This window comes from Trachypithecus francoisi, unplaced genomic scaffold (assembly GCF_009764315.1).
Source record: "Trachypithecus francoisi isolate TF-2019V2 unplaced genomic scaffold, Tfra_2.0 Contig01579, whole genome shotgun sequence".
In the NCBI taxonomy this organism is placed as follows: domain Eukaryota; kingdom Metazoa; phylum Chordata; class Mammalia; order Primates; family Cercopithecidae; genus Trachypithecus; species Trachypithecus francoisi.
In genome coordinates, this window is record NW_022681442.1 from 27,172,108 (window position 1) to 27,189,546 (window position 17,439).

The 17,439-nt window shown below is 41.2% G+C and overlaps 1 protein-coding gene across 2 annotated transcripts in view; it reads right to left on the reverse strand.

Moving 5' to 3' along the window:
* The window catches only part of CFAP58 (cilia and flagella associated protein 58), a 129,164-nt gene extending 114,315 nt beyond the window's left edge, over positions 1-14,849 (reverse strand). Inside the window, exons 1-3 of one of the 2 annotated variants that reach the window (XM_033183506.1) lie at positions 11,470-11,623; positions 5,259-5,540; positions 1,675-1,823 (exon numbers count right to left, since the gene is read on the reverse strand). In XM_033183506.1, coding sequence (XP_033039397.1) covers positions 1,675-1,823; positions 5,259-5,540; positions 11,470-11,478 — 440 coding nt within the window. In that variant the 5' untranslated portion in view covers positions 11,479-11,623. Of the gene's footprint in view, positions 1-1,674; positions 1,824-5,258; positions 5,541-11,469; positions 11,624-14,545 lie in introns of those variants that run through there. The other variant, XM_033183515.1, reaches the window with a different exon arrangement.
* Between the last annotated feature and the right edge of the window lie 2,590 nt (positions 14,850-17,439).

A 17,439-nucleotide genomic window follows, 5' to 3' on the forward strand; every position in this document is an offset into this window, starting at 1 on the left:
GCAGCTGACAGTCATCAAATGACTGCTCAAAACACAGTAATTTGACAAAATGTATTTACCAACACCTCTGATGTAACAAATGTTTAATAAGGAAACTTTAAACCTGCACTCAAATTCTACTCCAGAAATAAAACCTCAAATTCTAAGGTTACTATGAAGACAGACAGTTACGCCTGGGCACACTGTTAAAGATAAAATTATGGGCTGGATTCTTTCTTCAGTTCTCCTCCTCACCCTCTTCTAATGCTTCTTTAAAATGCCTTGTATCTGAATCAGTTCCCTCGCATTCCTCTTCAGTAGTTGCTCTGAATATGCTTGACTTCCTTAACAAAAAGATAAAGCCCACACTACAGGCATCATATTTTCTGTTTTTATTTCCTATTCCCTGTCCCAACACCTGTACTTAGAACTATCTGTCAATGTTGGATCAACGCATCAAAAAAGCATAAGAAACTGAAATAGCAACATCAGATCTGGTTAATTTCCTTGGTTGCCCAAGGAAGTGTATGTTCATTCTTGATTCATTCATTGATGCCATGTTTTGCATGCCCCATACAGTGCTGGGCTCCTGGAGGGGATATAAAGGTGTCTTCCTTCAGGGAGTTCACAGCCTACTGGGTAGAGAAGCACATCAACAAATAATTTTCAGTACAATCTGATCAGTGCCATACTGGAGGTAAATGTTGGGTCTTATGGAAACAGAAAACATAGTGACTTTCTGTGTGGTCATTGGAGTCTGGATGTGGAGAGGATGTTGGAAGAGTGATGCTGATGGTGATGAAGTTAAGACAGTGTTTGAGATGGGTCTTAAAGGAGGCATAAAAGGTGACCATGGGGAGAATGGAAGAAAAGGCATTCTGAGCATGGAAAGCAGCATGTACAAAGGCGTGGAGGTGTGAGCAACTTGATGGGCTGGCACGAGGCTAGAGAGGCTGATTGGGGCAGATTCTCAAAGGGCTCTGGATGACACATTCAAGAGTCTGGGCTTTATCCTTTGGGTATGGGTAGCTATTGAAAGTGTTTATGCTGGGGATAGGTGCACATGTGTTTCAGGAGCCTAGATTTGGTAGCAATGATGGAATAAAGAAGGACATGTCTTCTGCAGTCAGGGAGACCACTTACGAGGCTACTGCCAAATGTGGCAGAGAATAGGAGGCCTGAACCAAGGCAGTAGCACTGGTGACCAGAAGGAGTGAAAGGCCGTGCTTAGAAGACCAAGTCAACAAGACAGTGGCTTTAAGAGATGGAGGAGCAGCAGGAGGGAAGAGCAGCTCTGTTTTCTGGCCTAGAAACTGAAGGGTGGGATGGATGGTGATGAGATTGATCATGGGGAGTAGGTGGGAGAAGCTGGGACTCTGGGCAGAAAATCAGTCATTTATATTCTACACAAATTGGAGAGAAATAAATAAACCTAACATCTTACTCATTTTGAAACTATACTACTGAATTCCTATGGAGTCAGAAGTTTAAGATAACCACGAATTAGAAGTTCTTAGGTGTGGAGAAAAGAGCATTACTTAAAATGCAATAGACAGAAAACAATCTCTGAGAACCCAATAAAGAAGAGTTTTGTATCACAGAGAATGTTCAAGAAGACACTGGCAAGCCCCAGGCTGTCTATTGAAGGAGGCCTCTGCAAAAGCAAGTTCAACATACATCAACAAGGCTACCTACTTGCTATCCTGGTCCATTGACAGTCCAGACCCTTGCTCAACTAGTTTGGTCAGGTTCACTATTTCCTCTTTCAGAGCAAGAATCGTCTCCTTGGCCTTCTGCTCTTTGTCATAGGCTGAGTCCACCATCTTCCAGGCCTTTTCAATTTCCTAGATGGGCCATAGGATATCAGTGAGAAAGACCAAACTGGGTTCTAGATGCAAGATAAACTAGCAAACAGAATAACACCGTAACCACAGTGTAGTTGTATAAAGGTGCATTGACTAAATTGTTTAACATGAGCTAGCCAATAGTGAATAGCACATTGAAAGAGGAGGACTGGACTGGACATGGTGGTACAGGCCTGTAGTCCCAGCTACTAGGGAGGCAAAGGCTAGAAGACCTCTTGAGCCCAGGAATTTGAAGCTGCAGTGAGCTGCAATCATGCCACTGCACTCCAGCCTGGATGACAGGGCAAGACCCTGTCTCGAAAAAAATAAATAAATAAAAATAAAATAAAGTAGGGACTGGCAGAGGGTATTTTTTCTTGTGTAGCTAAGTGTGGCTACAAGGCTCACTTACCGCAAGGTTTGCAAAATTAGAAGTGAAAGTTTATGTGCTTTCCAAGTCCAGATATTAAAAGGAAAAACAGTTAAGTTTTATCACATGAGGAATGATCATAGATCCAAGTCCTAAATTGACAGACTGAATTAAACCTCTCGATAGATTTGTAAATAAAAAATACATTTTATCATCTGGTCCCAAGTGAGCTCCTAGTGGCAATGTGAGCTTTAGAACAGCCCACACAATGCTGTTCTTTACTGTTACCTAATTGTACCAAACAACCTTGGTAATTCCCATTTTTCAGAAACTCAAGCCCAAGCCTTCTCATCAAATGCTTATATATGGGAAAAACCCATAACAGGGAATGGAGGCAATGACCCATGCAGGTTTGGCTTCCTTACTATTATAAACTGCAATGTGCAATATTGACATAAATACTTAAAAGTGAATTACAGCAGTTCCAGTAAAGGAGCAACGAACAGTAAATTTTGCAACATGACATAATTTGGATGTATGTCCCTGCCAAAATCTCATATTGAAATGTAATCCCCAATGTTGGAGGTGGGGCCTAGTGGGAGGTGATTGAATCACGGGGGTGGATTTCTCATGAATGGTTTAGCACCATCCTCTTGGTACTGTCCTTGTGATGGTGAGTGAGTTCTCACGAGATCTGGTCATTTAAAAGTGTGTGATGCACACATATGTTCATCACAGTGCTATTGACAATAGCAAAGACTTGGAACCAACCCAAATGCCCATCAATGATAGACTGGATAAAGAAAATGTGGTACATGTATATCATGAAATACTATGCAGCCATAAAAAAGTACAAGATCATGTCCTTTGCAAGGACATGGATGGAGCTAGAGTCCATTATCCTTAGCAAACTAACACAAGAAACGACAACCAAATACCACATGTTCTCACTTATAAATGCGAGTTAAATGATAAAAACACATGGACACCTAGAGGGGAATAACACACTGGGGCCTTTCAGAGGGTGAAGGGTAGGAGGAGGGAGAGGATAAGGAAACAATAACTAATGGATACTAGGCTTAATACCTGGTGATTAAATAATCTGTACAACAAACCCCCATGATACACGTTTACCTATGTAACAAACCTGCACGTGTACTCCTGCACTTAAAAGTTTAAAAAAAAAAAGTGTGTGACACCTCCCCTCTCCCTCTCTTGCTCCTGCTCTGGCCCATGTGAAGCATCTGCTCCACTTTACTTCTGCCATGATTGTTAAGTTTCCTGAGGCCTCCCAAGAAGCTGAGCAGATGCCAGTGTTATGCTTCCTGAACAGCCTGCAGAACCATTAGCCAAGTAAGCCTCTTTTCTTTATAAATTACCCAGTCTCAGGTATTTCTTTAATGCAATGTGATGACCAACTAATACACAACAGCTTTGGGTTTTAGGCTACCACTTAACTTTCTTGAAAAATTCTGTCAAGTAGAATGTGGGTCTTTTAAATAGATAAGAACCTATAAGCTTTAGGTTAAAATATTCCACTTGTATATTGACAAGGAATAAAATGTGTGGAAAAGAGTATTTAATGTAACAAATTCATGGTCACTATTACATTAGACAGATTACCTTGGGTAACTATAGCAAATAATTCAGTGATTCAAAGTAAAATGTCAGTTTGTGGAATATTTATTATGTAGCAACCATATGTGCTATATTTAGCAACACAAATGAAAGATATTTACATTAAAAAAAGATTACAAAAGTTTTATCCAAATCAACTTTACTAATTAGATTTTAATCCATTCATGACTTCCATTTCCAGATTTTGTTTGTATGTTTTGGGGTTTTTGTTTTGTTTTGTTTTTTGAGACAGAGTCTTGCTCTGTTGCCAAGGCTGGAGTGCAGTGGCACAATCTCGGCTCACTGCAACTTCCACCTTCTGGTTCAAGTGATTCTCTTGCCTCAGCCTCCCAACTAGCTGGGACTATAGGCACATGCCACCACACCCAGCTAATTTTTGTATTTTTGGTAGAGACGGGGTTTTACCATGTTGTCCAGGCTGGTCTCCTGACCTCAAGTGATCCATCTACCTCGGCCTCCCAAAGTGCTGGGATTACAGGCATGAGCCACCACTTCCCGCCCATCATCAGTTTTTAAATTTGCAATGAAAAAATTTTTTTCCATTATAAAACAGCTTAAAGCCTTCTTATATTGGTTTCTCAGCAAGGATGGAATAAAGAAGGACATGTCTTCTGCAGGCAAGGAGACCAGTTAGGAGGCTAACATGACAATAAATTTTAAAATAGCACTTAAAAGCGAATCGTTTCTAAGATAATTGATAATCCATATTTAGTGCTGGACTTGGAAATTCATTTGAACTGGGTGGCATCTAATTGCATGATATCAAGGCAACTGTTTAAAAATTTTATAAATTGTTTCTCATATTTAGGGTTTTAATTATGTTTCAACCTCTTATCACCATGAGTCAACAAGGAACGTTTATATTTTACCTTCAGAATAATGCAACACATTTAAGGAAGAAAAAAATCTAGTGTAAAACAAGGCAATACATCCTCAGTATCCTCAGACTGAATCTCTGTTCTCCTATTATGAGGAACTGGGAGGACTGAGAGGAAAGAAAAGGGGTGCTAGGAAGAAAGGTCATGAAAATTACTACCTGGGAATTCTCAAGGCAATCTTTACTAAAACAGCGGAAAAAGCAGAAATATGAAAATATCTTTAACAGTTAAGCTATCATGAGGTATTAAATTACTCATCATGCATCAAATAAGACATATTGAGATTCCAAATATTGAATTTACTTATCTCTAAATCTTTTCCCAGAAACCAAGCCAGTAAGATTCTCCATTATTTTCTGCATGATATGATTCACCCAGGCTAAAAAAATCATTTTCTTTGAAAATGAACATTATTCCTTAGGCTTAATGAATATAAAATCATGTAAATTTTTACCTAATAACTCATTTACTACCAGCCTAGAGGTGCCAATGTAATGAGAGAATGATGTTTTAAATTCAGGTTCATTCCATTTCTAGAAGATCACTGACCTTCTTTAGGGATGCAATGGTGGTCTGATCGTCCTGAGAGAGCTTAAGGGCAGTGGCGACCTTTGCGGAATTCACTACAATCTCTGCATTTAGCTCTCTGCATTTGGCCATCAGACGCTTTTCATTGTCATAAGACTTTTTCATGACAGCATGAAGCCTCTCATATTCAATCCGAAATTTTTCCAGACTTTTGTCTCCTGAAAGTTCATGAAGAACTCCCTGAAAATCTCTTTCCATTTCTTCAAATGCAGATTCTTCCAGGACTTGCTTTTCACCCTTTTCCTATAGAAAAAAGCAGGGATGGGAAAGGGCATTGCAACATTTACATCATTACTATCAAGGAATTGCTGCTATTATCTCTGAATGAAACACCTCCATACGAGCAAAATTAAAACCACTGATAAGCAGAAAAATTAAGATTATATGAAAGGAAAGGTCCTTGTTCAGACCCTGATGCTTATGTACATATATATGTGTGTACATATATATACACACATACATACACATTATACATTTATACACATTACATATATATACATATATGCATTGGAATATGTATGCAGAATATATATGCATTAGGATAATAACAGTTCCCACCTCATGGTCTTGCTAAGCATTAGATTAAATGAGATCACTGATGTTAAACTGATTAGCCAAATGCCTGGTAAATAGTAGGAATTCAATGAATTTTCAGAGCTGTTATGATTATTCCAACCCTAGTCTCTTTTCATTGGGCCATGTTTCTTATTGCCCCTAAGACTGCAAAGTGCGGCGGGGGTGGCCACGGTGTGTTGAGGCCAGACATAGGAAGATCTTGGCATAGATATCATGAAATCACATATACAGTGAAACTCATCTGAAATATGGACTTGTCTCCCAAAAGAGATTCCATCATTTTTATCCCTCAGAAACATAGGCTAGGTCATGCCCCACAGTGTCCTAAAATGCCCCTGTGCAATACTCATGGAACTTTTCCACGTTTGCTTTCCATGGTTAGATAGGAAACAAATTATTTAAAAATATAAGCCCAGACATATAGATATAACTCAAGCAAGTCTGGCTATTACTTAGATGAGAACCTAAGAGTGAGTTATATCAGAATTCTTCTTTCTGTACTTTTCGGAGTTGAACCGTGTCCCCCAAAAAGGTATTTTGAAGTCCTAACTCTGCTAATCTGACCTTATTTGGAACAGAGTCATTTAATAAGTTAAGATGAACTCAGACTGGAGTAAGCCACCCAGTTTGTGGTGCTTTGTTATGGCTGTCCTAGCAAACAAATCCACCTACTCCTTGTTATGTACAACACAATAATGAAGAAGAATGGGTGTGGTTAATATATTTATTCATTCATTGAGCAAGTATTTACTGAACATCTGCCATATATAAATTCTGTGATGGATTCTGTAAGAGATACCAAGATGAAGAATAAACAGCTTAGCCACAGGGAATTTATACTTAATTCCTGGTGGGGTATGAATGCAGTTAATGAAAGCATAGAATTTGATCTGATCCCTACCATAAAATGTATTCAAAGTTCTCTATGAACCCACAGAAGGAGAATTATTCCCAGTAGCAAGAATAAAAATTTTTTAAAAATCTTAGAAAAGAATTGGCATTTGAGCAGGCCCAGAAGGAAAAGTGGAATTTTCACAGGGGAATATGGAGAAAAGGGGCATTCCCAGCAGATGGCAAAGCTTGAGCAAAGCTCAGTGCCAAGCAAGTATCCAAGCTGGCTAAAGAATAAGAGGGATGAACGGAATAGAATAGAGTCCAGAAATAATGCGGCACAGCTACAACCATCTGATTTTTGACAAAGTCGACAAAAAAGCAATGGGAAAAGGATTCTCTATTCGATAAATGGTGCTGGGATAATAGGCTAGCCATATGCAGAAGATTGAAACTGGACTCCTTCTTTATACCATATACAAAAATCAATTCAAGATGTATTAAAGACTTAAACATAAAACCTAAAACTATAAAAACCCTGAAAGATGACCTAGGAAATACCATTCTGGACATAGGCCCTGACAAGCGTCTCATGACGAAGATGCTAAAAGCAATTGCAACAAAAACAAAATTGACAAATGGGACTTAATTAAACTAAAGAACCTCTGCACAGCAAAAAACAACAACAACAACAACAAAAAAAAACCAAAAAAAACTATCAACAGAGTAAACAGATAACCCACAGAATGGGAGAAAACATTTGCAAACTGTGCATCCAACAAAGGTCTAATATTCTGAATCTATAAGGGACTTAAATAAAATAACAAGCAAAAAACAAACATCCCCATTAAAAACTGGACAAAGGATATAAACAGACACTTTTCAAAAGAAGACATACACACAGACAACAAGCATATGAAAAAAATGCTCAACATTGCTAATCATTAGAGAAATCAAAACCACAATGAGATACCATCTCACACCAGTCAGAATGGCTTCATTAAAAAGTAAAAATATAAGAGATGCTGGCAAGGTTGTAGAGAAAAGGGAACATACTCTGCTGGTGGGAATGTAAATTAGTTCAGCCATTATAGAAAGCAGTGTGGCAATTTCTCTAAGAACTTAGAATTACCACTTGACCCAGCAATTCCATTATTGGGTATATACCCAAAGGAATATAAATCATTCTACCATAAAGACACATGCATGCGTACGCTCATCACAGCACTATTCCCAATAGCAAAGACATAGAATTGACCTAAATGTCATCTACAGTAGACTGGATAAAGAAAATATAGTACATGTGTCGGGCACAGTGGCTCACACCTGTAATCCCAGCACTTTGGGAGGCCAAGGCGGGTGGATCGCCTGAGGTCAGGAGTTCAAGACCAGCCTGGCCAACATGGTGAAACCCCATCTCTACTAAAAATATAAAAATTACCTGGGTATGGTGGTGGGTAACTGTAATCCCAGCTACTCGGGAGTCTGAGGCAGGAGAATCGCTTGAACCGGGGAGGCAGAGGTTGCAGTGAGCCGAGATTGTCCACTGCACTCCAGCCTGGCAACAGAGTGAGACTCCATCTCAAAACAAAAAAGGAAAAACATGGTACATATACACCATGGAATACTACTCAGCCATAAAAAAGAATGAGATCATGTCCTTTGCAGCAACATGGATGGAGCTAGAGGCCATTATCCTAACTAATGCAGGAACAGAATACCAAATACATGTTCTCACTTATAACTGGGAGCTAAACACTGAGTACACATGGACACAAAGAAGGGAACAGACACTGGGGCCTACTTGAGGGTAGAAGGTGGGAGGGGTAAAGAACTGAAAAATTACCTATCAAGTACTATGCTTACTACTTGGGTGATGAAATAATCTATATGCCAAACCCTTGTGACATTCAATTAACCTATATAGCAAACCTACACATTTATCCCTGAACCTAAAATAAAGGTTTAAAAAAGTCTGTGCACATTTTAGAAAAGGATAAGAGGTATGACAGGGAGAAGGAAGCCAAGCACTAGCTAGGGAGTTAGAGACACACAGTGAAGACACTGAATTACATTCCAAGGAGTATGGATTGCATTATTCTGCAAGCCACAGGGAACCACTCAATACTTTTGAGCAAAGTACTCATAAGGCTTGCAAGGTCTTACTTACATTTGCAACATTATGTTTTAATATTCTACTCTACAAAGGGCCTTGGTATCAACACTCCCTTGCTAAAAGAAACCAACTGAAACAATCTCTAGTCCCAATAATAAAGTAAAATTTCAATTCACCCTGAAGATTTTAAGGAGTCTAGTTTACCTTCTATTTGACAAGCCTGTCTTGCCCAATATGGAGAAAGTCTAAATATTTTTGGTTTTCAAAAACACTTGTACTATTAATTAAATCTCTAATGATGACATGCAAGCAAAACACAGTCTTTGTAAATTAAAAGAAATGTAAAGTCACAAGCATATCTATAGCATTTTGTATAACAACTTTAGCATTAATTTTAAATTCACATAGGTTTTTCTTCCTGACTAAAAGCAGATTATTGCAAAGACCACAATGTAGTAATTCCACAAAGGAGGAAAAACCATATTAAGGAAATACGGTGTTGCTGCTGCTCTGTACTTCTCCCTTGTTGATGCTAAACATAAGCACACACAAAAATTTATCACTACAATGTTCTTGGTTCCATCCCTGTAAATGGTATTAATGTCAACACCTGATCAGCAGCCTAACGATTTGTTTGCAGTCCAAGTTTTACCTGTTTACTTAGCACAGGAATGGAAAAATACCAAAGAAGGAAAAGTTTTGAAGAAACTTTTAGGAACAAAAGAGATTTGTTCCTATTGTTATTAAAAAGCATATTACTTTTAACAGCAAAGGAAAAATAATCTCTTAGCTTTGGCCAATAAACAGTTGATATTTCCACTGTTATAGTATATAATAGTATCTGTTTCAGAAGCATGAAATCAACATGAACCGATCAGAAAGGAACTGTGGCATTTCTTTATTCTTCACCTATTCACTGAGTGTTTGCTATGTGCCAGGCACTGTCCTGTCCTAAGTTCTGGGAATATCAATTAGTGGGGAGAAGGAAAAGGAAAAAGGAAAAGAGAACTGCAATATAAGGTGAGGCCAGAGGGAAAATAGAGAATGGTGAAAGCAGAGGCAAGAAAGTTGGCTGAGGTCAAGTAAGAAGAAAAGCAGAAGAAAGGAAGAAGCGAGAGGAGTAACAGAAAGAGGGAAATGGAAATAACTAATCCATAATAGTGGAGGAGCTTCTGAGGCCGGCACCTAGGCAGGGTTCCTCAGAGAAATATGCAAATATATCCTGAATAGGGCAGAGCCAAGGAAATGAGGGGTCGGTGCCTCTGGGAGGCTGGGGCTTCCCTACTGGGAATGAAGAATGAAATAAACAAAGATGACTAGTGGGAGAAAAGAGGAGAAAACACTCAAAAGCAATAATGGGACAATAAAGAACTAGAAGGAAGAAGAAAGGAAATGGAAAGAGAGATGCAAATGACAATGGGTAATGGGGAGAAGTGATGTGGCCACAGCAGCATGGATGTCAGAAAGAGATGAGAGTGATGGAGACCAGGAGTGAGGAAGACGGATGATAAGAAAGAGATCGTATGATAAGGAAAGGAAGGAGGTGTTGATCACAGGAAGATGGAATTTATAAAGCTAGAGAAAGAGGAAAAGCAATGATGAAGGGATGTGAATGGTGCAGAGGAAGCAAGGGAGTAACTAGAACGGGGTGGGGGGTGTGGAGCATGATGGTGCTGAAAGAAGATGGGGCTTGGGCTGGCTTCATGGGAGTGAAAACTGGTCAGTTGCACAGGGCCCCTTGCTCAGAAAGGTCCCATTCTTGGTTGAATGCTCTGTTGTTCTATCTTAAAATTCGTTGTAATTTTTTAAGAGATTTTGTATTTTCACTTTGCATCAGGCCTTGCAAATCATGTAGCTGGTCCTGGCTGGAAAAGACTGTGGGATGGGTGATAGGCGAAGGGCTCTAATGGGGCCATGGAGGATTTAGGTAGGCCAACAGTGGATGGGGACTGTGAATGGCAAGTAATGACAGGGACCCGAGGCTCTTGAGGTTATAAATGAGGGGGCTGGGGGGCAGGCAGGGTGTCATTGAAGGGTTGCAGAAATAACCCCTCATTAGAGAGGCTGAAAATGGGGTGTACCGTAATATGGGGGAGTGGTGGGGTGATACAAGATGTTAACACAGGAGTCAATGAACACACAGGGCAGTGGTGTTGGGCAGAAGAGCCTTAATGAAGATGTGTGACAGCAGGTGATCATATATTAGGAAATCAGGGTGTGACAGGTGGACAAGGGCCATTGATTGGGATAACAGCAGGCATCTGTGAAGCTTTCTGCCAGGTTTCTCCTGTGAGATAAGACATCTCCAATATTTCTGCGTGAGCCTCTCTTGAGGTATCACTCCATGACTAAAGATCTAGGGCTGGGTACATGTCACGTGTGGATTTCAGAATTCACTAATTTCCTACCACACTTAGTATAACGCCGATGCCACAGTGGGGGTAGGGGGGTGTCCACACAATTGAAGGAGAAACAGGAGGTAAAGGGACCAGAGCCAACGGAGAAAGGCGGGGGAGTGAGTGAGGGTGCAGACAGATAAGATGTTGATGGGGGTGAATATTGGAATCACCGTTTGTAACAATCATCAGCAGGAGAGGGACAATGGGGAGGGGTCAAGGGAGAGGCGACAGAAGGGCGCTGACTCCTGACCTCAGCCATCCTGATGCTCTCTGGGGGCGGCCTCAGAGGCTGCTGTGGAGATCGCAAGAGCTGGGCAGGAGTCTGGGAAAGATGCTAAAGGCGCGACGCGCTGTCTCTATCGCCCGCCCGGAGCGGAAACCCGCGCTCGGCGCGTCGTCCCGTCGCCTGGCAACCGACACGCCCACTAGGGGCGCTAGCGGGAATTCGAAAGGGGAGGAGCTTCTGAGGCTGGCACTTGGGCAGGGTTCCCCAGAGAAATATGCAAATATCTCCCGAATGGGGCGGAGCCAAGGAAATAAGGGAGCGGTGCCCCTGAGAGGCTGGGAGGAGTCCCACAGTGCGGGCAGATGGAGACACCCAGGAGAAAGAAGTGGGCGAATGGGAAGAGGCCATCCAGAAAGGACGGTGGGGGACACTAGGGAGCCAAGCATGGAGAACCGAGGACTAACGCTTGGAAGGAAATGTGGAGCAGAAGTTACCGGATGAGGGAAGGACAGACGGCTACTCTCTGCCTTCTAAGACAACGAGGAATAATCTCACTTCCAGTCAGTTCAACCCTTGTAAAACAGCTACTGTGTGCAAGACACGGAGGGACAGCTGAAGTGGAGAAACCACAGATGCTGTCTTCAAAGGATTTAATCTAATATTCGTGGTGAGAAAAATAGGGTGCAGAGCTTAAGGCATCCTGGAAAAACGTATGTAGCACCACATCACGAAAATCTTTCTTCTGGGATCCCACTCCCAAAACCGTTTCTTCGCCCTCTTCTCTCCCCTCTGCCTCCACTCTTTCTGGACTTCAGGTACAAATAGTTGAAATAATTATACTCCTTGGTTCGTGAAATGTGTAAGACTCCTATCTGGTTTTATTTTCTCCCTTTATCCCCACCTCTACGCCCAACCCCTATCCTCAACCCCATAGGTATTCATGCTACTGTGCTTCCATATGTATTTTTGGGAAATGTACAGCATTTTTATCAGTGTATTTTTTTAAAATGTTTAAATAATGCTACTGGACTTTGGAGATTATCTTATTTTCTACTTTTTTCACTCAAAATTCTTTTTAAGGATCTGTCCTCGTTGCGATTGGCAAGCATATTCTAGTTCATTGCTTCTGAGTACTGCACAGCGTTTCAGAAGGGGCATCTACCACACTTCACTTCCATTCCCGAGGTGTTAGGTAACAAGGCTGCCCCTAATTCTCCAATACATCAAGTAATACAGCCACGATCGTCCTTGTCCGTGGTCCCTTATGGACCTCTGTGCAAATTCCTCTGAAATATATGCCAAGGAGCAAAATTGTTAAAGTCATAGGGATGCACAGGGACATTTGCTTATGCAGCTGCATCCTGCACAAACACATCCAACCATGGGGCAATGGAGGCTGAAAAACAGCCTCTACTCTCTTTCCCATGCCATGTGCCCTACTGGAGGAAGGTGTGCACTTTTTATTCTCACAAAATCTCTGTACCCCAGCCAAGTCATGAACCTAGAAGGCTGTAACTATCTAGAGGGTGTGATATTTTCAAACTCATCTGGCCAGAAGTGAACAGTTTTCCAAAAGCACAAAGATGTCCAACAGCCTAGTACAAGCCCAGGGTATTTACCAAGCACTTTAAGATTGTGTACCAGAGTTACTACCCTAGGCTGTACTCCAGTGTGTTGTACAAGGGTTTCCGTCCAACACTTCCATCCATCCCTTCCAGAACGTGGTGGGTCTTTTTTATTAAACACTCATAAAGTGTTTAGTAAATGCCAAATACTATTCTAAGTGCTTTGCAAATATTGACTCATCTAATTAGCTAATTTTCTAATTTCTGTCAATATGATGAAAGTAGTGTAAGTACATTTTTTGCTTTCATTTTCACTTCTCTAACTACTAGTGAATTTTTTGACCATTTCTTTATACATTCATAGGCTACTTGAGATTCCCTTCTGTGAACTGCCTTTTCAGCGTCTTTGTCTATTTTTCTATTGGTCTTTTTTCTTTTGATTTGCAGACATCTTTGAGAAGCCTGGACATCAATCTGCTTTAGAAGACTAGAAACTCTGCCTTTATGTCCTTAAGGGAACAATAGTCCTTAATTTTGATACTGTAGCTCTTTAGCTCTTTTTTCTCTATATTTTATATAGTTTTTGGTATTATTTAGACTTCCTTAACCCCAATGTCATAAAGGTATTCACCCATCATTTTTTTTCTATCTATTAGCTTCATAGTTTTACTTTGTTACATTCAGTTATCTAATCAATCTGGAGTTCTCCTTCCCATATGGTGTGAGATAGGGATCTAACTATATTTTTCTCCATGGGGTGAGCAAATTTTCCAACAACTCATGTCAAACAATCCATTCTTTCCAAATTGGTTTAGGAAAGTTTCCAAATAGACATGAGTATGTTCTGAGCTCTCTGGTTTGTTCATGTGTCAGTAGCACAGGGTTTTATCACTGTGGGTTTTTAGTTAGTCATCACGGTTGAAGTGCAAGTCCCCCATTCCAAATTCTTCTGTGTCAACATTGCTTTGTCTATCCATGGACCTTTATCCTCCCTTATAATTTTTAGAGTAAGTTGGTCAAGTTTATGAGAACTGTGTTGGATTGATGAACTAATTCAAGGAAAATTGACAACTGTGCAGTGACATCTTATTCATGACCTGACACTATATATCTGGTGAACAAAAAGAGGGAAAGGTGGCTGAGTCATAATATGCATGGAGGTTGCTGGAGAGGTGGCGGATGAACTGGAGAGGTAGGCTGAACCACACTGTAAGCCAAGCTAATAGAAATGAGCTTGAAATGGGACCAGCAATCCAGCTCAGGCTGCTTTGTGTGTTCACAGGAAACCTGATTACACATTGGGACCATCGGCTTGTGGGATTGCCATGATCCAGAGAAACTCCATAACATTTCTGAAGGTATAGAACAAAAATAAAGACCTAGAGGGCGCTGGTCACCCATATGTTGCACTGATGTCAAGTGCAGGGCTGTGTGCCTTCCCATGTCCAGGGGATCTCCTAAAAGAGATTTCATAAGCAGGTGGCCTATATAGGTGACAGCAATTCAATCCAGTAAACAATTTTTAAAGAACTTACTGCATGGTAGGCACAAGGCTGCCCACAGGAAGCACCAAAGTGACTATGGCAGAGTCACTGCCCTTTGCATTCACAATCTGTATTGGGGGAAAGACAGAAGGGAACATCTACAGTTAATTCTAACGCAATATGATGGTATAATTTAGTATATGCCATTTTAACAGAAAGCACAATGGGAGCTCAGAGAATCTAGATACTGATATCTGAGACCTTACTTGTAGGAGGACAAAAAGACCCAAATATGAGCAATGAAAGAACCACAGGAGGTAGAAAGGCACGTGACATATTCAGCTCATAGGAAAGAGATGCAGGGGGCATCAACAGAGATGGATGAATGGATGAAAGAATGGGTGGTTGGACAAATCAATTTATGCTGATGAAACAAAATGTTTGATTTCCAATTTTCTGGATTACAGAAGACTAGTCACCACCCTGCTCCCCTGTGCTGTTGTAATAAGAAGAATCACTAGGTGGCATTATAGTACCAAAAGTCCTCACCTTTCAGAGCCTCTAGGAGAAACACACCCAACAAGATCGCGTCAGCCCCTAATTTAGACAAATGAGTGCTTCTATTCATCTCATTTCTCATTATATCCACTTAATTTATTTCTTGAGCACCTACTATATGTCCAGCCCTATGTTGCATATTATGGAGAGAGAATACAAAAGGAGTTGAAGACAGGATCTTCTCCCTCAAGGAGCATAAGGAGAAGCAAAACGTGCATGCCAACACTCCCCCATAAAAGATTTTCTGACAACAGTCCAAGACAGGATATAGTAAGCACAGAAATGAGGATGTCAGTAAATAAGGTCCTGTGCAATCTGGCCCTTTCGACTTTCTGGTGCCAGCTCCCATCACTCACTCCTTGTTACACTGGTTCTTTCAATTCCCTGGATAGCCATGCTCTTCCCCACTGCCCAGAATTCACAAATGCTGATCTTCCTGTCTGGAATACTTGACTCTCTCTCTTTCTCTCTTCAGCTGGCTGGTTCCCATCCATCCTTCTTTCAGATCTCACTTCTTCAGATTACTTTCAATCTCACTTCACCAGACTACCTTTTCCAGTATTGTGTATTCTACTTCTTGCATCATCCCACAATGGTAACTAATGCCTAGTCACGTAAATGGTTGCTTAACACCTGTGTTCCTTACCACGCTGTCAAACTACAGGAGCACTAAGATGATGCACATCTTCTTCACCCCTGTCTCCACTGGTGTTAGGGGCTGAATTGTGTCCCTCCAAAATTCATACGTTAATGTCCCTATGCCCCCTACTTCAGAATGTGATGGTGTTTGGAGATAGAGCCTTTAAAGAGGTAATTAAGTTAAAATAAGGCCAATCAGACTTGTATCTTTACAAGAAGAGGAAAATTGGTCACACAAAGAGACACCAGGTATGTTATGTGTACACACAGAGGAATGACAGTGAAAAGGAGACTATCTGCACAACAAAGAGAGGGGCTTCAGTAGAATTCAAACCTGCTGACACCTTGATCTTGGACTTCTAACCTTCATAACTGTGAGGAAATCAATTTTTTGTTTGTTTGTTTGGTTGGTTGGTTTGGTTTGTTTCAGTGGGGAGGGGTTTGAGACGAAGTCTCATTCTGTTGCCCAGGCTAGAGTGCAGTGGCACAATCTTGGCTCACTGCAATCTCCGCCTCCCAGTGTAGCTGGGACTACAGGTGCGCACCACCACACCCAACTAATTTTTTATATTTTTGGTAGAGACAGGGTTTCACCATGTTAACCAGGTGGTCTCGAACTCCTGACCTCAAGTGATCCTTCCGCCTCAGCCTCCCAAAGTGCTGGGATTACAGGTGTGAGCCACCATACCTAGCCTCAATCTTTGTTTGCCACCCAGTCTGTGGTATTTTGTTGTAACAGCCCTAACAAACATAACCAGCCAGCACTCTGCTGAATGATAACTGCTCAGCAAATCACTACTGAATAAGTTCTAAAGTAAGGAAGCCCAGTGAACCATGACATCTTAAAGAAAGGTGCATGGTAGACATGGTTCTTGAACTTGACCTTAAATGATATGTATGAGTTACAGACATGGAAGGAAGTAAAAAGAATCTCAGGTATGGGGAACAGCATTGGGCAGAAACCAAGGCAAGAATCCAAAAATCCTGCTTTAGGCGGGGTGAGGTCCCTATCAGGTATTGGTGGACACTAAAGTTGATAAGAGGGCATGGGTGAATAGCAGAGAGCCTTGGAAGGATAGCAGAGAAGTGTCTCCAAACTCAAGGACCAGGGACAGTCGAGGACACACCCATTTGTTCTGCCAGATATCTCAAATATATGATCATGAGCTATACGACCTCTGCAAAGCTCCTTATTTAAACCTGGATATAATCGCCTCTTGTCAGTACCCTCCTAGAACTTCTCAGTTGTGTGTTGTAACACAGTAATAAGAACAGTATTATATAGCCAGTGTTCACCTCTTCAACAGCACCCAGTGCAGATATGAAGTAAACCTCCAAAAAAGCAGAAACACTGACTTGCAGGCCTACATGTAAATTCCTAGCCTATAATGCAAAGCAATTGTGCCCTAACAGAAATCTACCTCTCTAATAGATCAGAGAGGTCCCAGAGGCTAGTTTGGGGGTATCTGTATCATTCACAATCTCCTCTGAGATTATTAACTCCCACCCAGAATTACGTGCCTCCCTGAAGCCATGATGCTCTAAGCCACCCTACCTACCTCCCCAGGGCCATAGCTGATGGGTCAAGGGGGAGACCTGACCCACATGAAGCCAATTCTGTTATTTTTCCTGGGAATTTATAACAGGGACCAAGAGCAAGTCAATCGTTGCTCAGGTCTGGAACTGAATATGTGAAGCCCAGGAGAGGTAGAGAAAGGCAGGCGGCTGTATGGAGGGAAGAATAAAGC